Source organism: Dermacentor andersoni, chromosome 11 (genome assembly GCF_023375885.2).
Source record: "Dermacentor andersoni chromosome 11, qqDerAnde1_hic_scaffold, whole genome shotgun sequence".
In the NCBI taxonomy this organism is placed as follows: domain Eukaryota; kingdom Metazoa; phylum Arthropoda; class Arachnida; order Ixodida; family Ixodidae; genus Dermacentor; species Dermacentor andersoni.
Window position 1 is genome coordinate 88,417,840 of NC_092824.1, and position 24,075 is coordinate 88,441,914.

Here is a 24,075-nt window from a genome sequence, read left to right on the forward strand (position 1 = left end):
GACCTGACATTCGACAGTCTTGGCGCATGGCAATGAATGTTGATTCCATCACATGCACAGACAAGGCTGCGGCTAGGATTAAAGGAATTAAATCCAGTTGGACACGTTTTATTGGCAGACTGCATGTCATCAGACTTTTCTGCCTGTGAATAAATGTCACTCAAAGCAGCCGATACCTCAGAATGGATAGCCAGTGAATCTATATACTCTTGTTGCCTGAAACCCACGCACATGTTTTACCTATTAATATTCATTTGTAGAAAGAACGGTCTTTGTCTCGTGGGATAAGCAGCTCTGCGCAAAAAAAAAAAAAGAGTAGCAGCTTAGAACTATTGAATGCCAGGACCTTTTTCTTCAGTGGAATATATTGCGAAGAATACCGAATAAAGGGAGGGGACTTCCTGGTACTGCCAATGCAAATCTGATTTCGCTTTTGGAAGATGACGAAATCTGAATAAACAATATGTTCATGGTCCTCTGTCTTCACAATATTGGCGAGACCAGAATGTAATAACGCCATGCTGATTTAGCATAAACAGTGCGTGGACATTTAATTGAGAACTCTGAGAACTAGTGCCACTGAATGGTAATGGATTGCCAGGTCGTAAGAATTCGTTGGAGGAGCTTTGAATGAGCATGATGGCCGCCTCCTATATTTTGGGACAACCATAACTATTCCATTCACTATATTGCATGTACTCGTATTTGACTTTCACTAGGGGTGTGTAAGTAGTAATTCTCAAAATCTAACCAAATACTAATCGAATAGTGTAAGAAATGAAAATAGTTGAATACAGAACACTTTTAGAATAGTTCTCGAATGAGGAACTTCCGTTTTCACCATTCAAATAGAGCAGTCTTCACATCCCAACATATTTACGACATTACTAAACTTGTGTGAATATACTGCCCGTTTTCACTTGAAGTTTATTCAGAGTACAAACGAATCAATATGATCACATTAGCAGTTTATTCGCATACTCAGGACTCATTCATGAGGGCGAAAGACAGCAGCCTGACGAGAAAAAAGGAAGGAAAGCCGGAACACTGGACACGACACATTAAAGATGCTAAAGTAAAACAATGATGCGTAAGGGATTTCACACTATACCTGGCACACCGCAGGCGACCTGGTGACGCTGGACAACCTGTCACCAGAGGCCATGTTCGAGTCTAGCCAGGGAGTCGAAAACTTGGTTGAGGTGTTCTGGCGCAAACAAGGGACGCTCTCCGACCCAGGTCCTCCCAGCAATGCGACGATGGACGTCTACAGGGAGCAGTTCTTCGGGCAGGTGCTGCCCCTGTGGATGTGAGTCCACGTTTTCATAATCACAATCTTTCTATGATCTCCCGCTCTCTTATCTTTATGAAAACCCTTGTTAACTTTTCTGTAAAAACTACCTTCCTGAACGCTTTGATGATCTTGTATAGACAATCTATAAGGAAATGTCAATTTTTTTTGTCTGTAAATGATGTTTAGTTGCTGCCCACGCACGTCACTACTAGGCTGACAAAGATTGCTACTTATTTCAGTCACCAAGAGACACTTGTCTGCATTTTGCCATCACATCGCTCAGGCAACCACGTTCACACACCATAGACTCATCCTAGTTTCAAATTGCAAGTGCCTCTAAAGCCAGAGGAAATAAATATTTCAAGTGTACTCTTTGCACTTGTTTATATTGTGCAAGTGCATGAAAATCCGAAATTTTGTATCGAAGTTGAACGTAATACGGTGCCAAATTTATTCAATTCCAGAATTTGGTATTCAAATTTCCTTTAAATATTTCACTATGATCGAATGTAGCAGTCTACTAAGAATATTCGAGCCAAAATTCCATAAAGAATGGCCCATGTCTGCGATCCACTGAACTCTTTATATTTCCAAGCCAACCATATACATGGTGTCCCAGCTAACTTTAGCCATAGTATTAATAGTATATGCAAATGCCACGTAGCTGGGCAGAACAAAGGAAATGTTGTTTGCCGTCACCTAAAGATACTCAAACCACTTTCTTTCATTCCGCCTAAGTAGATAATTAGTCTTAATTAACCTTTCAAATAGTATGATTTAATTAACAGTATCAATGAGAAAATTGTACAGCGACATGAAAAACTTCGGATACAGCTTTCTGTTGCTCAATGCGTGTTACATGAAAGTGTTTTTCCTAGCGTGAAAGAAGCCCGCAAATGCATGCAAAATCGCCGAGTACATCGTGCCATTTTTATGGCCGTTTTAGGAGCTATATTCAATAATGAGTCAAGTGTGAATCCATACACATTGAGTTGATAATACTCTATATTTACTTGCTACTATTTATGACGTTCTACGTTTTCAGCATTTCAAATGCCGCGGCAATTACTTGGTGTAACACAGTGAATTCCCATCAGGAGGAATCCGATTCAGTTGAATTTTTGGATCTTAGAAACAATGAGTTCCCATTTAGTTGGCTTGCCACCTACTCTAGACAAAAAGGACCGCTTAAGATGGTTAAACCTAACCTGGTTAACCTGGTTAAACCTAACTATTACATTTACCATTGATGCATGTTTTCCAAGCCTGCTATAGCTACATGAGATGGAAATGGCGTTTCTGTGGACATAAAGAGTGAATACTGCAACGATAATGACATGTAAATGTGCAAGGATGATTGCACAGAAATAATATTTGGGTAGATCCTCAAAATGCCTCTGCAAATTGATAATTATGGCCAGGACTCTGTCCAGGAGGGGCATGAAACAACGATGTTCACACGTAGCAAAACGAAGCAATGAAGCGCAAAATTATAGGCTGTACAAAAAGGCCTAAGCCATCCATCCCATAAGTTTATTCCTTACCTGGGGCGAGAACCAATGCCATGTGACACTAACTGATAACAAACCCACCACCACCACGTTTTTAACCATGAAATGATTTTAGCTTTCGTTGTCGGTGAAATTCAAGTGACCTTGAGCCAAACGAGAATATGAAGGTATGTACAAGTACATTGTTAGTACAAGGAGTCAGGAAGTGAGTGCGATAACGTTATATCTGGAGTAGCAAGATGAAGGCCAACGACTATATGCTTGCTCTGCCTATAAGCTGGTGATTTTGCTCAAAACGGTGCGCCGTTTACATAACTGACGTATAAAGAACAAACCCGGCATATGAAAAGTAATCTAGCACAACATGTCAATGGATGGACCAGAGTAGAATTTGTGTTTCCCATTCAGTCACGCTGTTGTACAGCCTACAATGTCTCACTTGGCCCGAATAAGAACTTGGAAGTCTCTGATGCACGGCAAATGAAGACAAGATCATACTGATCGTAAGCACATCTTGGAGGTTATGTCAAGTGATGCTTAAGTTAAGCGTGCAATCGAATGCTGTATAACTAACGGTGATGCGTACAACTTTCATCGTGTGCAGCGTTTAGTCCCATTAAATACATGTTTATATTCCAAAAAGGTCAACTTTAGCCTACTGGAACATCTTTATATCTGGAGGCTAAACCATTCATAAGCTATGCTGAAATTCAAACACTAAATCAGGCGAATGCGCAGTGTCAGACATGTACGCAGCAATGTCACGAGGACAAAGGCAACTTACGATGCTTGTCGATGCAAGAATGGCGATGACGGGAGCGTGTACAGAAAGTGCGACACGCAAGTATGACGCCTAATACTTCCACGCGGCGAACGTCTAACGTTACGATGTACATATATTCACAAATATATCCGCAGAGCTGCCGATTGACCCAGCAGCAGGAGCCACGCTAAATTAGGGACAATACAAGATATTTCAACGACGACTCTCTAAAAGCGAACTAACGTCAACTGACAAATTACCTAAGAAAATAATATGACATTTACGACAATTTAGGAAGCTTATACAATTATACAACATATTGTACGACATGATATCGAAGTACGTAGACAAAATTCTTTTTATTTCTGGGCTTCTTGAGTAATAAATGCAGCCATTCGAGTTGTACGCACCCAAGACAAGGTTATCGTTTGCTGTGAACCGAAACTTACTTGGACAGCAGCTCTACTTTCAGGATGTGAATGACGCAGCAGCTTTGACGCTATTTCACGATTAACTTACACTTGCTAGGCAGCGTACGTCTGCTAATTTCTTCTCATCGTGCTCTTAATGTGTTGCTTCATTGGGTGTGTTCCTGTTCACCCATTTAGCTCATTTAGTTAAGATAATATTAGTAAGGTAGAAGAATTGTTGCGAAGCTAGTGGTAAATTTTCCTTTATTTTTTAATAGACAGTGAAATAAAGCTTTATGGCGTCCTGTTCATCTTCAGTTCTAAGAATTACAAGCATTGGCGTACTCGAGTTTATTGTGCGTGGAATTGTTTTATAGGCAATTGCTTTGGCAGAACGAAAAACAATGGAAAGATTACTACGCAACACGTCACGTCTTCGAAGCACTCACCTTGCTAGCTTTAGTCTTACAGTCGGCCCCCGTGCTGCTTCCCAGGCTTAACCTGGTGATGACACACGAAAGGCCAGCATCGTCATTGCCCGACAGATTCGTGCCCGGAAGGAACATGTCGATCTCATGCCGTTCGTTCCCGGTGCCGATGAAAAACAAAACAGACAACACCCACGTATGTGAGAAGCACGGTGAAAGAGATGAGGGCACGAAACCTTGATTTATTCTGTACACCATCAGGTTGCCAGCTTGGCATAGAACCATGAACGCTTTCGGATTGTATACTCGCACAGATTCGGTATCATTGTCCACGAAAGCGATCGCCTGAGGAGTGATTGCCCGAGATGTTTCCGAACCACTGGCCTTCGTGCCTCGATTATAGCTATCCACCTACATCGTCACATATACATCAACGCCAGCTGGAGTGCAAAGGTACGGGCCGTGGTTTATGGCAAGACATTAATAGGCGAATTGGCAGTAATTAACAGGCAGTAAAGGAAGAATGGGCAAACGCAAGCGAAGCACACGAACATAGGGTCAACTTTCAACAAATGAATCATTCTGGAAAAGGTGAGCATAAATAGTGCCTCATCTTAGGGGAGAAGCAATAGGAAAGGACCGTTGCGTAGAACTATTGTAGGTTGTGCAGAAGGGTCCAGACCGTCCACTTCGTGATACCGCAATTCCCCACGTGACAGCACAAGCGGTGCCATGCGCTACTAATGCATGACAAACCCACACCTCGTATGCTTTTTACCTCATCTCTCTCCTCTGAATTTAATGGTATGAATGTGCAAGCTTTGAGTTTCCTTTAGCTTTCGGCAGTTGCTGCAAGCCTTAAAACTAGACGCCAACAGTATATTCTAACATTTGTCTCGGACTCGTTTGACTTTTTCTTAACGCATCGTGCAGTTTTGCCTACGCCATATCTGATGACTGATTTGCGAATGTGATAGACTGCATCTATGCCCATGCCCCGTAAAGTCTGTGGTGCTCGAGATGAGTTCTGCTAGAAGGATCAATTTTTCGTTATAACCCTACCTGAATGTTGGTTCCGATGTTAACCCATGTGTATTCAATAGCACATGTATATTCTATAGAAAAGACGGGGAATGCGGGAGATGAAAATTCAAGACGATGAGCAAAACGTGAACAAGGTGAATGCAGGAGCCAACATTTCGACACGTGGACTTGTCTTCTTCAAGGCGACGTATGCTTTCCTCGCTACAGTATATATAGGTGGGGTTCTTCTAAAGGGGAGAGGGTGTGAGGCGGGAGGACGTGGAAACGAGGGAAAATGTGTTAGCGTGTCGAATTTAGAGTAAAGGAACCCTGTGTACAAGGTCAAAGCCAGGGCACCCCCCCCCCGGTCTGCCTACCCACGCGCGTTAGCCGGCGTGTCAAGGGCGTCTGACAGGCCGGCTGACAAAAAAAAAAGAGGAAAGGGGAAAGAAAAAAAAGAAAAAAATGAGGAGGGGATACGCCAAGAAATCAAACTAAGTGTTGTTGCCTATAGCTTGAAGTTTAGCATAGCGAATAGATTCTAAAGCTTCCTTTGAAACGTTGATGCCTATTGGTTGCAGTGTCTTTAACTTATTTCAACCAACCAGGTCATAACTTTGATGAACTTAAACTCTACATCTTACAGTCAAATTTCCGTTCTGAACGAGAAAGAAAATACAGAGAATCATACCTTATCCATAGGTTCAAAAAGGTCGAAGAAATGTTTACAGCGGAAATCCCAGGTCGGCCTATTGTGTCTAATAACACACCTACTGAGTCACTATCTAAATTCTTAAATCACCACCTGTCAAACATACCCACCACCCTCCCATCTTTCGTTCAAGACACGCCGTACTTCCTTCGAATTATCGATGGCATCAACGCCAACCAAATCCTTTCCGACCGCGCTATTCTAGTCACTTTGGATGTTTCTGCCTTTACACCAACATTCCCATGAGTGAAGGAATTGAAGCCGTTTCTAGATCCCTCGCAATCAATCCCAAAGCGCACTCTCCTGAAGTTTACTTATCGCTCCTTAGGTTAGTTCTCACGCTCAACTATTTCGAATTCGATTCTATACACTACCTGCAAATTTTCGGCACTTGCATGGGTAGTGCCACGTATGCGATCATTTTCATGGGACAGCTTGAAGCAGACCTGCTGAAATCCTACCCTTTAAAACCCCACACCTATCTTCGTTACATTGACTACATATTTATAGTATGGGAAAACGGCACAAGCGCCTTAACAGACTTAATTAGCCATTTCAATCGCTTTCACCCGAGTATTAAATTTACTGCTCACCACTCTCCTAGTCAGATCAACTTCCTGGACACGACGGTCTACATAGAAAACGGAAAACTGAGAACGACACTTTACCGGAAGCCTACAGATAGCCAGCAATATTTAGACTATAACAGTCATCATCCGCGACATTGCAATCAAGGAATTTTTGTCGGACGAGCGAAACGTATAAGAAGAATCTGCAGCGAAGACCACGATTATATCCATCACCTAAATGACCTTAAATCAACGCTAGCAGAAGGCAACTATCCCCAAGTTGCTCTCGATAGAGCTTATGATGCCGCGTCAAGATTGGAGAGACAGTCGGAATTGGCGAAGAGACAGCCCACATTAGAATCTGACAGACCGCCGGCCTTTATAACAAAATATTCTAATGCACTCCCAAACATAAAGAACATCCTAAGAAAATACCACCCAATATTAACAAGTCACGAGCGTCTGCCAAAAGCGTTCCCGGATGTACCCAGGGTTACTTATCGCCGAAATAAGAACTTTAAAGACATGTTAGTGCACGCAAAAGTCAGCCAGCAGCATTCCTGCAGGCACCTTCAAAGTGACATTAAAATTAAGAGCACCGCAAATAGTTAGACACATGAAGTGAAATATAGCTTCACTTGTACAAGTTCGGATGTGATTTATATGCTTGAATGTTCCTTCTGTAAGAACCAATATATCGGTGAAACAGGGCACTCAATGAACGTCAGATTAAACGGACATCGCGCGGACACAGCTAAAAAGCTTCCCAAAGCCGTCGCCGAGCATTTCAACCAACCAGGTCATAAGTTTGATGAACTTAAACTCTACATCTTACAGTCAAATTTCCGTTCTGAACGAGAAAGAAAACACAGAGAATCATACCTTATCCATAAGTTCAAGACATTACAACCAATAGGCATAAACGTTTCAAAGGGAGCTTTAGAATCTGTTCGCTATGCTAAACTTCAAGCTATAGGCAACAACACTTAGTTTGATTTCTTGGCGTATCCCCCCCCTTTTTTTTCCCCTTTCCTTTTTTTTTTTAAGCCGGCCTGTCAGACGCCCTTGACACGCCGGCTAACGCGCGTGGGTAGACAGATCGGGGTGTGGTGGGGGTGGGGGGAAGGGTTGCCCTGGCTTCGACCTTGTACACAGGGTTCCTTTACTCTAAATTCGACACGCTAACACATTTTCCCTCGTTTCCCTTTCATGTCCCCTTTAGAAGAACCCCACCTATATATACTGTGGCGAGGAAAGCATACGTCGCATTGAAGAAGACAAGTCCACTTGTCGAAACGTTGGCTCCTGCATTCACCTTGTTCACGTTTTGCTCATGTATATTCTATAGTGACATATAACCATTCTGCAGGATTGGCCAAGAATTGTCGCATACCCTGTGGAACATGCTGAGTAGGCAGTGCAACTTTTCTATTATAAGATGTCGTGTTACTCGTAAGGTATGACCTTTATGGTAAGACCGAGTCGACAACATGCAAGATTAAGGTTGAATATTGATATACAGAAGGCTAAAGTAACGTTAGGTTGCCTAGACACAGAATGTCCATTCGCTATTGGTAGTCAGTCTCAGGAATCGGTGAGAGAAAACGTATATTAAAGCCAATTAGTCAAAGGCAGCTGTGATCATGGGAAGACCATTTACAATAAAATAAAATTGGCTAGAACGCATACGGCACAAATTGTGAAATTATGACCGGCAGCTTACCGGTATGCTTGAAATGTGCATAAACATCGTTTTATGCGGGTGTTAACGTGATGAGCAGAAGCCTCGGTATCACCAAAGGACCTTGAGACGAAAAATGTTCAAACTCTCGTTCAGGAACAGGAAGACAGCGGAGTGGATTGTTAGGGCTAGCTGTCATTCTAGTTGACAATAAGAGGAAAAGAAAGAGCTGCGCGGGCCATGTAATGCTTAGTGCAGATAACCGGTGGTTTATTCGAGTTACACAGTGGGTGATAAGGGAAAGAAAGTGCTATCTGGCAGGCAATTAGGTAGTGTAACGAAAATAAGGATTTAACCACCATAAAATAAAATCAGCTCGCGCAAGACAAATGTTATAGGAACTGCTGGTAATGATGAAACTGCTAGGAAACTGCTGGTAATGATGATGACTGATCTATTTCCTCCCTTGAGGTTAGCTTCCTTTTTTCACCGCTCAACTTTTTTTACGGTCACGTTCACTGATGACAGACTGTCGTACAATAGGCAACCAGATGAACCAGCGTGGTAAGTTTGGGCAATAACCAAGAAAATTAAGCGACAAATTGTCAAGAAGGAAGTACATATTTATTATCCTTTAAGGACCCCGATGGGGCATTACATTACAGATTTATTTGTTGGTTTTTGTTGTGAGTGAGCGCGTAATTAGTTGCACTATCGCGTAAAGCGTTATGGTATCCCGAAATAGATGACATATAGCATTCTGTTTGACCTGTTCTTTATTAATTTTGTAAAAAGATCACGCTATGCTTGCATGCTTCGCTTCTATTAGTCTATTTATGATATTGAAGCAGTGCACTTACATCTGACACGTACACGCACAAATAGAAAGGACTTTCTTGTGCGTGTACGTGTCAGATGTAATTGCGAAGTGGGCTGCTTAAGTACCATGACTCACCCACTAGCCCATCAATATCTATTACGTCCAATTATGCAGTATCAGTATATATGTGCTATATTACCAACGATACCAAGTCGCCAATAATTTTACCAGCAGTTTTTTTATATTTGCGAGGAGGCAAGTACAAGTAGAGTGTAACTACATGTCAAGAATTGAGTAGTATAACGTGGTACCTGGAATAGCAAGGCGAAAAACAGAGACTAAGTGCTTGCGCAGCCCATCAGCTGATGATATTGTTCAAAACGGTGCAGCATATATATATATATATATATATATATATATATATATATATATATATATATATATATATATAATTGACTTAAAAAGAACAGGCATATGAAACGTATTGAAGCACACAATGTCAATGAATGGGCCATAGTATAGTTTTGCTTCCCCTATCGTCACGCTGTTGTACTACATGTAATCTCTCAGTTGGCCCAAGTTATCCATTCGAAATGTCTGACGTATGCCACATGAAAACAAATTTCTGCAAATCCTACGCATACATTGGAATTTTTTTGAAGCTTAAATGAAGCGTTCAATCAAACGTTATGCAATTAACGGTGATGCGTGTTTATATTGATCTTGTGGAGCGTATAACCCCATACGACCTTTATCCCCCCCAAAGATCATAACTTCCATCTCATTCAATTTTTCATATTTGTAGACTACACAATTCACATCATCATCATCATCATCATCATATTCATTTTTATCATCATCATCATCATCATATTTTATGCCAACTGCAGGTCCAAGGCATCTCCCTCCGATCTCCAGTTACCCCAGTCCAGCGACAACCGATTCAAACTAGCACCCGCAAATTTCATAATTTCGTCAACCACCTAGTCTTCCGTCCTCTACTGCGCTTCCCTTCTCTTGGTACTCATTCTCTCACCCTAATGGTCGCACGTTTATCTAATCTGCGCACAACATAACCTGCCAAGCTCCATTTCTTTCTCTTCATGTCTATTAGAATATCGTCTATACACGTTTGCTCTCTGATACAAACCGCTCTCTTTATGTCTGTTGAAGTTATACCTAGCATTTTTCGTTCCATCGTTATTTGGGCGGTCCTGAACTTGTTCTTAAGCTTCTTTGTCAGTCTCCAAATCTCTGCCCCATATGTCAGCACCGGTAAAATGCAGATTGTATACTTTCCTTTTCAATGATAATGGTAAGCTTCCAGTCAGGAGCTCGTGATGTCTGCCGTATGCGACCCAACCCATTTTTATTCTGCGAATTTCCTTCTCATGGTCAGGGTTCGCTGTGATTAGTTGACCTAGGTAAACGTACTCCTTCACAAACTCTAGAGGCTGACGCGATCCTGAACTCTTGTTCCCTTGCCCGGTTATTTATCATTATCTTTGTCTTCTGCGTGTTAGTCTTCAACCCCACTCTTACAGTCTTTCTGTTAAGGTCCTCAATCATTTGTTGTAACTCGTCCGCAGTGTTGCTGAATAGGACATTGTCATCGGGAAACCGAAGGTTGCTGAGGTATTCGCCGTCGATCCTTACTCTTAAACCTTCCCAGTTTAATAGCTTTAATAGCTTTAATAGTGCTTGCAAGAAGTATTTCGCAGAAAGATCGCATTTTGGAGTCTAAGTAAGCGTCGTTCAGTATAACACTTGGTATAGTTAACTGACTGCCTTGTCTGGCGACAAGGTCGACTATCCGCCTGCGGGATTATCGTACTGAGCTATGTCGAATGCTCGGTTGCGGTAGTCAGAAGTTCAAATCGCCCCCCCCCCCCCGCCTTTTTTCTTTAATTTGACATTCCCCAGTGCACTGAATAGGCAGGCTTGGAGTGGCGCCTTACACCGGCGAAAGATGCTGAGGGCGAGTGGGGCTGTAGTAATCCTGGTACAACCAAATTAGGAAGGCCCACTAAGCTTGAACAAAGACACTCCCTCACCAGAGCAGGAATTTGCCTCCCTGGTGCAGTATTCGGCCACAGCCTCCCTGATGATATCTACGATTAACCATTCACAAGCTATTCCTAAATTCAAACACTAAATCAGACAGATGCACGCTGTCAGATTTCTACGCAGCGATGTCACGTGGACAAAGGCGACTTATGCTTGCCGATGCAAGAATGGCGATGACAAGTGTATTTACAGAGAAGTATGACTAATGTTTACATACATTTAGGATTATGTAACTATGGTATCAATAATGGCACATAACCGCTCTGAAGGATTCAGGGATAATTGGCACACATCCAGTGGAGCATACGGAATGGCTGATTCAAGTAAAATCGAGGGCAGTAAAGAATAAGTTGATTATAATATGCGAATTCATTACGACGTTTGTGTGCTTCAGAGATACTTAAGTCTGTATATGGTATCTGAGAATTATTTTTTATTACGCATAAGAGATGTGCGCCTACAGCCACCACTTCTTCGATCAGCCTACAAAGGTTTTAACAAGCCTGATCGCCTGTGCTTCCATTAGGCACACACATAACCTTCGCTTATACGTCCGCAAATACATGAACCTTGATGCTGGGCGACCCAGAAGCAGCAGTGGTCACGCCAAGCGTGACAAGGCAGTTGAATGAAGGAAGCTTCGCATTAAATTATACAAGTAGCTTAAAAATTGAGCAGTCAGGGGTGGGAGCTCATCAAAGCTGATGTTGTTACACTGTGTATGTGGTTTAGGTTATGGGCACGCGTTTCTCTATTTTAGCGGGAAGCTACCTTTGTGGCTACCCATCTCGCATCCTATATAAGAGCTCCACACTGTGTTACCCGATACTTCATCCTTTCTACCAGGTAAATTTTTGTGTGCGTACGTGCGTGTGTGTGTAAAAAAAGAGACAATGATAAAGCAATGGTGCGATAACTATACAACGTTGCGCCGCGGCAAAAATGACGAGGACGCAATGGTGTCGGCGACAATAACACTACGATGATGTCAAGAAGACGACCGTGGCAAAACAGCGACAAACCCTTAATAACGATGACTACGACAAAGCTTGACTATGACGCCAACAATGCGGCTATGACATAACCGCAACTAGGCTGCAATGAAGTTAGTACAATAACGAGGGCAGTCAAATACGATAACGGTGACGGCATGGCGACAGTGGCACGTAGGTAGCGATGACACCAACGTGCCCAGACCGACCACCACAAGATTACAAAACGACAGCGATATGACGTCTGACTATGACATCGGTGGCATGACTACTTAAGTGCTGTCACAAAAAATCAGTATGGTTCCCAATGTAAGTCAACAGCCCCATCGAACGAACCAATGCGAACAACCGAATGTGCGATTTCACCGAGAACTAACTACCTGAAGAACAGACGAACGGAAAAAACGAAGCATTCCTTGCCGAGTATGACCACCGACCAACTACGAAAACAGACGAAGAAAGCCAAGAAGCTATTCGCCCAGAAGTTTGCAACCACAGCCATTCTACAGCGCACTGCCGCTGTTGCCTACGCATCGCCAACGACGACGCACGTGCTGTACATGTATGGAGTTCCAACTCTCTGCTGCCCCGGCAGTTTAGTAGACATGCCAGCAACGACATAGTCATCCATCACCACGTCCTCATTTCCATGCTGTGGGGTCGTAACCTTGTGCTTAGAGTGACTCTGATATTATTATTATTATTATTATATAGTGGTTAGTCCACAAATAACTTCTAAAGTTTGAAGGGACAATGGAAGTGAAAACGAATTTCCCGAAAGCTACGTACACAAGTGAACAAAATAGAGGTGAGCAAACCATATTGCACACAAAGAAAACAATCAAGGATCGTTCACAAAGAAAAAAAAGCAGGCACGGGTGGTAACAATGCTAGAAGATACACTGGTCTCACTAATAATGCAGCGTGGGCAAGGCAAACGCGTTCGTTTGTCATTTTAACTAAGTTCCTTGACCAACACCATAGAAATCCTGATTTCCCATATAATAGGATAGCACTGAGGTACTCAGGGACATGAGCACGTAACCGCCACAGCAGAGAGCCAATACATGACCTTCGGCGACAGTAGTAGGAGGAGTAACGTTTATTGCAGAAACCGTTGCGCGGTTTATTCCTGGGTGGTTCTCTCTGACAGGGCTCCACTGGCGATCGCGGCTCGCCGGGCCTGGTCGAGGGTCGCCAGTTCGCTTCCAAGGTCCAGTTCGGAGAGTCTCGCCTCCCAAGACCACGTAGTGAGTGTGTGTTGTGACTCGTGGTGAAATTGCGTCGCCCGGATGGTCGGTACATTCGTGTGTTATGTGCGCGAGTGTCGCTGTGTGGTTGCTACACCAGAGACGTGTCCGGGACATGTCCGGGACGGGGAGATTGCGTGTAGACGAGACAAGTGTGGGTATGTGTTAGTTTGCAGGCGGCGCCAGTCCCTTGCCTGGAGTTTATTGAGAGCTTTGTGTGGGGGAGCGTATTGTCTTCTTCCGAGACGTTGGTCTTGTAGTATTTGTTGACTTTAGGAATAACTCGTGGGTGGCTCGTCGGTCTGTCGGGGGCTAAAGAACGGTGTGGTCTGCCGCTCGGCTAGTGAGACCTCGAGCTGCGCAGTCCGCCTCTTCGTTGCCCCGCAGGCCTTCGTGCCCGGGACACTAGACGATACCGTGGGTCCATTCTAGTGAGTGACACAGGATTCGAATGGCTTGTATAGGGAGTGTTCCATTCATGTATAAACGACACGCCGCTTGTGAGTTTGTAAGGACGCGGGTGGACCTTCCCTTGCTCTCGGCGTCGCGTAGTGCGAGAGCGATCGCTGCTGCTTCTGCTGCTGCGCTGCATGTGGCACGGATGGAGGCAGAGGCTACCAGGTTCCCCTGACTGACGACGGCGAGTGCGTATGTGGGCCCGCAACGTGGCGACGGGGGATACGGGCTAGCGTCCGTGTAGTATGTGTCTGGGTCTCTGAAACAGCGTTTGTGCCACAGGCGGGCGCGCGCTGCTCTTCTCTCTTGATTGTGGGTGGGGTGCATGTTCTTGGGGATAGGGTCTACTACAATGTCCTCTCTAATGTGGTTAGGCAAGAGTTGTACTTCTTCTTTGCAGCACTGAGGTGTCAGCGGGTACCTTGGCCGTTGAAGAAGGTGCCTTCCCTGTTGAGTCTTGTTGAGGCGCTCCCTCTGCGTTATGAGCGCGGGACTTGCTAGCTCCTCAAAGGTTTTGTATATGCCTAGCGCTAGTAATTTCTTTGTGCTTGTGCTTGACGGTAGCTGCAAGGCCGTTCTGTACGCGGTTCTTATGAGAGCTCCATGCGCTCTGTCTCGGTTTTGCGCTTGTCTTGATACGGGAGTGCGTACGTGACACGGCTGATGACGAGGGCTTGTACCAGTCTTAAGGTTTCGTCCTCTGTGAAACCATCTTTGCTGCACGCTACTCTGGCGATGAGTGATGCGATGCTTCTTATAACGTGATTTAATTTCTCTGAGGCTACCTTTATGCCGTTGTTCTCCTGGACGTGCATTCCTAGTAGGCGTGCGGTCGGGACGCGCTTTATAGGTTGCCCGGCAATCTCGAGATGTATTGGCGGGGCTCGATGTTCCTTAGTTTGCTTGGGCCGGACTTGAAGGTACTGTGACTTGTGTGGGGCACACCTCATTCCTGCTGTGGTTAGCTATGACTCGATGTGTCCGATAGCTGTGAGTAATGTGTTTTCTCTGTCGCCGCATGAATCCTTGGTTGCCCATAGGGTGATATCGTCGGCATAGAAGGCACATACGAGTTTTGGGATGTTTTCCAGAGTTGTAAAGCAAGTTTTCTAAGTCCGATGTTGATGAGGAAAGGATATATTATTGATCCTTGCGGAGTACCTTTCTGCGGTAGATCATATATGTCTGATTGTTGGCCTGCTATGTCGATGCAGGCTTTGCGGTGACTGAGAAAAGCCACGGTATAATGGTATACTCGCTCTCCGCATCCTATGGTGGCGAGGGCATCTAGGATATTTTCGTGTGCTATATTATCAAATGCTTTTTCCACGTCCAGGGCTAGGAGTATGTTGCTGTTGTTTCCCGGTTGTGGGTTGAGGACCTCTTCCTTGAGGAGGAGGAAAACATCTCGTGCTGACATGCCTTTGCGAAATCCGTACAGGCAATTTAGGTGCAGTCCATGTTCTTTCATGTGTTATTCTATTCGAGTGAGTACTATTCGTTCAAGAAGCTTGCCCAGGCAAGACGTGAGCGGGATCGGTTGTAATTGATCGAGCCTGCGTGGTTTTCCCGGTTTGGGTATAAGGACTATGTGAGCTGTAGTCCATTCCTCGGGTAATGTCCAGCCCGGTGCCATATTTCTTCGTTCAGCTGCTTTGTAAAGGCTCGCAGGGTTTCATCGCTTAGGCTTCTCAAGATGGCGTTGGTGATCCCATCGGGACCCAGTGCCGTGTTTTTCTTGAAGGTCTGTGCTGCCGCGTATACCTCCGCATACGTGATGGGTCCATCAAGTATCTCGTTCGGAGGTCCCGGATATTGAGGGTATGGTTTCGGATGCCCGGTCCGGATTCCCGTGTATGTTTGCTGGAGTTCCTGTATGAGTTCATCCTGGGTTTCCGGATATTCGCCAACGAGTTTTTGTAGGGTTGTGTTTGTTTTGGTATTTGAAGGATCGATGATGCTGCGGAGTATGTTCCACGTCTTTTTGGTGCTTAGCGTGCCTTTAAGCGAGTCGCAGAACGTGGGCCAATTGTCCCTGTGAACCTTCAGGGCATAATTGCTGGCCTGTTTAGCGACGTTCGATATCCTAAGTCTAAGTTTGCGATTTAGCTTCTGTTTGCGCCATCTTTTTGTGAGGCCTCTGAACGCTTCCCATAAGTGTATTAGATGGTTGTCGATTGCCGGCGTGTCGGTATCTGTTTGGTACACTTTAGTGTTGGCGTCATATAGTTCTTTGATGCGTTGGGCCCACTCCTTGATCGTGGTTAAGCGGCCTTGATGTTCCGGGAACGGCAGACTTGTATCTAAATCGAGCTGTTGCCTCTCCCTAAGCTTAGGCCAATTTGTAATTTTGGCCTTCCCTAGGGGTCGGCGTAGTTTGGCCGAGGCGCTGGTGATTTCGACAATGTAGTGATCACTACTCAGCGAGTCGTCTAGGACCCTCCAGCTTGTTCCCACGGTATCGTTAGTGATGGTGAGATCAGGGGTCGTGTCCTTGCTGGCGCTGTTTACTATTCGAGTAGGCGTACCTCGTACAGTAATTAGTGTGTATTCGTGGCGCTCTATGGTTTCTAGGATCTTGGTGCCCTTGGTGTCTCCTTGTGAGTAGCCCCATGTGTTGTGCTTTGTATTGAAATCTCCGGTTATAGTTAGGCGTTCGCGGTGTTCCAGCATTCCCTGTAGGTGCCAGTTCACGCAAAGGTGCCCAACTGCGCTTTCACGGATATGTCAATTTCACGATATGGCGATTTCCCCGGATATGTCCCTAACACATGTTATCACAAATGCGTCCTGCTTGTCTATGAACACAACTGTCATCAAAATTCTTCCTTAGACAAGCATCACATATCGCCTTCGCCCTCGTCACATAGCTACACAGACGTCTCCCATAGTGCATCCGCCTGATTTGGTGTTTTCATTTCGGAATGATTCTGAACGGTGTAGTGCAAAATTCTAAATATTGCACTAAGAGAAGGATGTTCATAAACACTTCATGCATTTAGTTTTGCATAGGATGAAATCAAACAAATGCGAATCGCCATTAATTGTGTAGCGTCTAGCAAAAAAAAAAAAAAAAGTTTCGCTTCCAATAGCAAGTAACATCTGTGTGTGGTAAGCATTATTCTCCACTAATGCTGCCATGACAGAAACAATAAAAAACAACGTGAAACGGCAGCAAATGCACACCTGCCTGCAGTATTTCTAGAATACTCTATCAGCAAGATTTGAATTGTGTTTTGGGATAAGCAGCGAGCAGATAATTTATTTAAACTAGGCCTCGTGAAATTGAAGGACGTGCTGCACTGCAAAAAAAAAAAAAGATGTAGTGCATTTGTTTAACCAGAGATACGCCATCTTGCCCAGCACGAAAGAGAAAGTGGTTACAGCAAAAAGTAATGGAAGGTACCTCACGTAGTTTCTATACCAAAGGTTGATTAAGCGTAATTAAGTCAAAACAGGTGCAAGGATTGTGCTTACCTCGTCTGCTAGGAAGAGGAACTTAGCCAGGCTGTCCGTCCCCGCGTTGTTTAACCCAAAAGCCATAGATATGTCCTACATAAAAAAAAGGCAGCAAGCATTGATGCATACAATTCGTGGTGTCTTCGAAAACATGGCGTGAGTTGCACCAGCGTGTTAAAGTGGAAAGCTATTCACGACAGCTTGTGAGCAATCATTCGCGCTACCACGTAACACGGTCTATGGCAAAATGGCAGGCAACGCGAAATCAACCCGCAACATCGCTCCCGACTACATCGTCGGTTATTGCAGGGAAGATTTTTGAATACAAAGTGATTGCACAAAGCAAATGGCGCGAAAAGAACGAACACATACATTTATGTTGCGTATGTTAAGCAACTTGCCAAACTTGTCTTTTTGATAATGAAATTGTGCTAGAAGTAACTTGCCACCTGTGATTCCTTAAGACAAGCGTGATGCCTTAAGCAGCTCAGAAAGCGACAAGAAGCCTACAGGTTGCGCAGCAAACTGTCACGGAGCTAGAGTAGCTGGTCAACAGGTCAGCAGAATGGGCCCTTAGTTACCACGTCTCTAGGTCAGCTGCTCAGTAGATCTACAGGGTGGGCGTCAAGGCACCAAGCTGCTACAACAGCTGGCCACAAGGTCAGCATCGCAGGCCACCGGACCCCATAGTAACAGAAGGCATGTCTACCAGGTCCGCAGGGCAGGCAGCAGGACACCGGGTCGCTATAGAACAGTCCAATGACCCAAGACGGCGTGAAAGAGGTTCATTGGAATGCGGCGACTACACAAGAGCACATACCAAGTTACCCAAGTTTGGCCTTAAGGATATTGATTTAATGGCAGTGCGTACGCTACGACCCATAAAACAAATTAAATCCTGTGGATTCACGTGCCAAAACAACGACATCATTGTGAGGCACGCCGTATTGAGGAATTCCGGATTAATTCTGACCACCTGGGGTTATTTAAGGTGCACCCAAAGCATCGTTCACGGGCGTTTCTGCATTTCGTCAACATCTAAATGTGGCCACAGCTGTCAGGATAAAATCCCGCACCTTCGGGCCTAGCATCGCAACCACAAAGCCACTATATGCCACCACGGTTCCTAATGGCAAAAAACCAGTGACCACAGCTGGGGTAAAAGAGGTTCGCTGATGAGCGGTACATAAACAGTGACTCAGAAGTGCATGGAAAAAGTTAAATGAGATGCACCACATGCCATCACAAAGCCAGTGACCGAAGTTGGTCCCTCAAGACACCAGACCGGTGTTCTACCCATGAGACCACGGACGACCCCGTGAACCAAATTCGCGTGGAACAGGTTAGATATAGATGAAGAAACCAACAGACAGGCAAAAGTACCGGCAACTGGTCGAAGTTAAGGATTTCTCATCACAATAACTACAACGTGCAATTGTAACACGCAAGAACGCTATTGTAGTATTGTCGTTTGAGGTTTCGCGTTGTGCCGTTATGTCTTAGAATACCATCGCTATTGAGTTGGTGGGCTCAACGACTTCCGAGTCGTTAACTGGAAACGACTCTGGGCCCTTATTCACTACGGTCATGCACTCTGAACTTATTTCGCATTTGAAAATGTATGGTTTCATTGAGTATAACGCCTAATGGCAAGAATGGGTGGCCCATTCACGCGGAATAGGCTTGCGTTACGAGCGATCAGGATGGTGTCTGGAAAACCGTAAGTTTTTACTTTTTGCTCCAGCTTTAACTTAGTGTATCCAAGGGAACTCGGGGACGCCTTAGCGGTTGGATACGGACCAATTTTGTTACCAGAGATTATGCGATAGGAAAGCGAAGTACGTGGGCAAGACTTGTTTCGCTGCTGGGATTCTGGAGAGACAAATTTAGCCATTGAAACCGCACTCACAAGACAGCAAGAAAAAATTATCGTTGGAGGATAACTGAAAGTCTATTAGACAGAAGCGCGACACACATACGTGCTGTGAACCAAGCAGACGCTTTCACGCTATTTTCCACTCAACTTTCACTTGTCAAGAAGCGCACGTCTGTCGTTTTCTTCCTTCCCTGTTCTTGATGCACTTCACTGGATGCATTCCAGTTCACCCAGTTTGCAATTTTCGGTAGAAACATTATTTAGGTGAAACTGTGGACTTCGCTAGCTAAATGGCTTTTTTCCTGAATATCCGTTAATATAAAAAGTACTGCAATAAACATTTATAGCGTCTTGTGCACACTCCATTGATCAGAGTTACTGATGCACCGGCGTACTCGAGTTGAGCTTGCCTGAAATTGTTATAGGCGATTGGTACAGCGAAACGCAATGGAGTTATTACGATGCAGGACATCAATTATGTTTTAAATGCGCTCACCTTTTTGGCCACCCGTATAGTCCTGCCTTCCATGCTTGATCTGGGGATGACGCACGAAAGACCAGCATCGTCTTCGCCCGACAGATGAATGCAAAATACGGCCACGTCGATCTCGCGCAGTTCGTTCTCGGCACCAACACAAAAAAAGAGAAAAAAAGAAAATACATCGCATGGGTATGTGAGAAGCACGTTTAAAGAGAGGGACGCAAAACCTTGACCTTCTATTCTGTGCAGCATCACATACTGAGCTTGGCACAGAGCCAGAAACGCTTTCAGTCGTGTACTCGCACAGATCCGGTCTGATCGCCCGAGAAGTCATCACCACAGATGTCGATCCCGAACTACTGGCTGTCAGCGTCTCGATGATAGTCATTAACCTACGTAGTCCCATATACAGCAACGCCAGCTCAAGCGCTAAGGCGGTGTTTTCTAACAAAATATTAATGGGCTGATGAACAGTCAATGAGAGACAGAAAAAAAAAAACACGCAAACGAATCACACGAACACAGCGCCAACTCCAAACAAATGAGCCACCACAGCCAGAAATTAAAACCCAAGGAATGGAGCACAAAATTATATGTTGTGCAGCGTGGCCTAGGACACCCACTCCATGATACCTCGATCATTGACATGAGACAAGAACCAAGATTGCGAAACGACAGTAATATGACGGCTATACAATGGGGACTATGTCGTCGGTGGCATGATTACTTAAGTGCTGTCGCAAGAAAAAAAAAATGTGCAATACTGTCGATAATAATCGCCAAACGAACGAACGAACGAGTGGACTAACGGGTAAACTAAATAACGAATGGAGGAACGCACCAACCACTGATTGAACGAACGTCTGAACAAGCCAACTAACAAACGACCTAACAAGCAAACGAACGAACCAAAGAACTTATTAACAACAACAAACGAACGAGCAAACTAAATAACGAATGGAGGAACGCACCAACCATTCACTCAACGAATTACTGAACAAGCCCACTAACGAACGATTGAACAAGCGAACGAACGAACGAAAGAACATATTAAAGAACTAACAAACTAACGAACGAAAGAACGAACGGTTTCGTTGCTGAGTCCGACCATCGCCGTTGCCCCCCGACCAACAGGAAAAACGGGCGAAAGAGGCAAAAAAGATAATAAACATTGAGATCATAAACATTCCAGAGCGTGCGCTGCTGCTTTCACCGCCGCGGCTCCGTCAATTGTGACCCACTCGCAGTACAAGTTTAAAGTTGAAACTTTTCCCTGCCGCAGCACTTGAGCAGTCACGCCATCAACCACACACTCATTATCGCGTCGTCACGTCAACGTCATTCTCTCGTTGTCTTGTTGTCCACAGAGCGTCACTGTTGTTGATTATTACTATTATAATTCTCGGTTAACATGTATTAAAACTATCTCCTAAAGTTTGACGGGACAATAACAGCGAAAGCGGTGTTCTGGACATCTGGAAACAGAAGCGAACAAAAAAGCGGAAGTACTAGTTGTAGACAAATAGAAATGCAAAACGTCATCAGAAAAAAAAAAAAACACGCTACCGGTAGAAAAGATACTCAGGAGTGACTAATAATGTCGCATGGGCAAGGGTAACGCGATTGTTAATGATTGACCAAGGCTATAGAAATTCGTTCCCATGGTTATAATATTGCTCTTCAAAGATACTCACGGTCGTAAGCGCGTATGCCTCAAAGCAGAGGGCACATGACTTTGAATGACCGCCTATACGCAAAGCTGCCGAAGAGCGCTTTCTCAAGATTACAATTTCTGCGGATATGACCCGAATACATGCGAGAACATATGTTCTTCTCTGTGCGTACACCTGTCATCGGCATTCTTCGCTAGACAAGCATCACACATGGCTTTCGCCCTCGTCCCACCGCTACGCAGACGTCTCACACTGTGCATCCGACCTGATTGGCGTAAACATTTCGGAATGGTTCTGAATAGTGTAGTGCAAAATTCTAAAAGTTGTACAAGGGGAAGGTTTTCCATAAATATTGCATGGATTTACCATTGCATCGGATGAAATCGAAGAATTATATGCATCGCCGTTAGCTGTAAAGCATTCATTATAAAAATCCTCACTTCAAATACGTTCTAACATGTACGTCGTATCAGCATTATTCTCCACTGATGCTGCCACGGCAGAAATGACCAAAAACGTGGTGAAACGTCAGCAAATGTCAACCTGCTCTCAGTAATCTTTGAATAATATCAGCACGTTTTTAACTGCGTTTGGGAATAAGGAACTTACGGGTTAATTCTTTCAACTACACGACATCCAATTCAGGTATTTGCTGCACTGAACAGGCAGCTGTTGTAGATTTCTCTAACCCCACATTCGCCAACTTCACGAGCACTAAAGAGGAATCGCTTATAGCAAAAAGCAGCGCATGGCACTTTTAGTGGCTGCTACACCAAAATTTAATTCCGCATAATTCAAAACAGTCGCAAGGATTGTGCTCACCTCGTCTGCTAGGAACCGGAACTTGTCTCCGCTGTCTGTCCCCGCGTTCTTTAAACCAAAAGCAAAGGGGATGTCCTGCATAAAAGAGCAGCGAGCATTGATCTATCCAATTCGTGGTGTCTTAAAAAAATAGGCTTGAGTTGCATTCACACGTTAAAGGCTAACAGTATTCACAAAAATATGTGAGAACTCTTTCGCGCAGCCACATGCATGATTAACGGCAAAATTGCAGCCAACGCGAATGTTACCCGCGATATCGATTTAGCCTACATTGCCGGTTATTGCAGCGATGACAATCTTTAAATAGAAAGTAATGACACAAATCAAAAGCGCGAAAAGAACGAATTTAATACGAACGCTGACGTTGCGGTATATTAAACAACAGCTCGCCGAACTTTCTTTTCCATAAAGAAATTGGGATAGAAAAATGTTTTTTCCACCTGTGATTCCTTAACGTGCGCGTGATCTTCTGAGCGCCAGCCTAGGAGGCAACAAGAACAGCTGGCCACCAGGTCTCCTGGGTGCACAGAAAGACATCACGCAGCTAGAATAGCTGGACATCTGGCCGGCAGGGCGGGCACTGAGATACAATGTATCTAGATCAACTGATAATCAAACATATATGCTGGGCGTCAGGACACCTGCTAGAACAGTTGACCACCATGTCCGCAGGAAGGGTACCGAGTTACCAGGTCACTAAATCAGCTGGCCACCAGATCAGCAGGGTGGGCATAGAAATACCATGTCGATAGATTAGATCGTTACCAGATCCACAGTGCTAGCACGAAGGCAGCAGGCTGTTATATCAACTTACAAACACAAAAACTAACAACTGACACAAAGATCAGCACGGCGGGCATACTGATACCACGTCGGTAGATCAGTTGGCCACCACATCCACAGGGCGGACATCAAGGTGCCAGGCTGCTAGACCAGCTGGCCACCAGGTCATCCGGGCGGGCATCTAGTCACCAGGTCGCCAAATCTGCTGTCCTCCATCCAGTTCGACAGGGCGGCGATCAAGACACCAGGCTTTTAGATCAGCTGGCCACCAGATTTGCAGGGCGGCCTGTTAGGCACCATTGTGCTAGAATGCTTGGGCACCATGCCCTCAGGGCAGGACACCACGCCGCGCCGTTGAAACAGTCCTGTAAAATAGGTTTATTGAAATGCGACTCCTACCTAGCGGCACACACCCCTGCAGTTACCCAAGTTGGCATCAAGAATATTTTCTGGAAGGGCAGTACGTACCCATTCAATAAAAATTAAATTCTGGCCTTTCGCGTGGTAAAAAACCATGATATGATTATGAGGTACGCCGTAATGGAGGTCTACGGAATTAATTTGACTAGCTGGGGTTCTTTAAAGGACACCCAACGGCTGGTAGACGGCCGTTTTTGCATAGAGACCAGGATTTCATCCAGCGCCTTTGGGCTTAGCAGCGCCAGAGTCACTAATCCCCCAATATGGTTAATGGCACCTAACCGGTGACCAAACTTGGCGTAAAGGAGCAACTGCAATATTGCCGTGTAAAGGATTTGCGTTGTGCCGTTACTTTTGAGAATACTCAATGTTTAGTCTGCGGGTTGAATGATTTCTGAGTCGTTAATTAAAAATGGCTCTGGGCTTAATTCTTGTTCACTTGTTTGAAAATGTTCAGCTTCGTTTAATAAAATGGCATATGACAATCATGGGCGCGGCAGCGTTACGCCGAATGAGCTTGCGCTACCGTCAATCACGAAGAAGCCTGGAAAACTTGTGTTTCGTTTGCTGCAGCTTTAAATTACG

General features: G+C 44.7%; 1 protein-coding gene across 5 annotated transcripts in view; it reads left to right on the forward strand.

The window, feature by feature from the left end:
- The window catches only part of LOC126518319 (uncharacterized), a 103,459-nt gene that overhangs the window by 34,157 nt on the left and 45,227 nt on the right, over positions 1-24,075 (forward strand). For all 5 annotated transcript variants that reach the window (XR_008609714.2, XR_008609711.1, XR_008609713.1 and 2 more), the window contains one exon: positions 1,126-1,309. Coding sequence is in view for 1 of the 5 variants with exons in the window: in XM_055064500.1 (XP_054920475.1) it covers positions 1,126-1,309 (184 nt within the window). In the remaining 4 variants the exon portion in view is untranslated. The remainder of the gene's footprint in view (positions 1-1,125; positions 1,310-24,075) is intronic.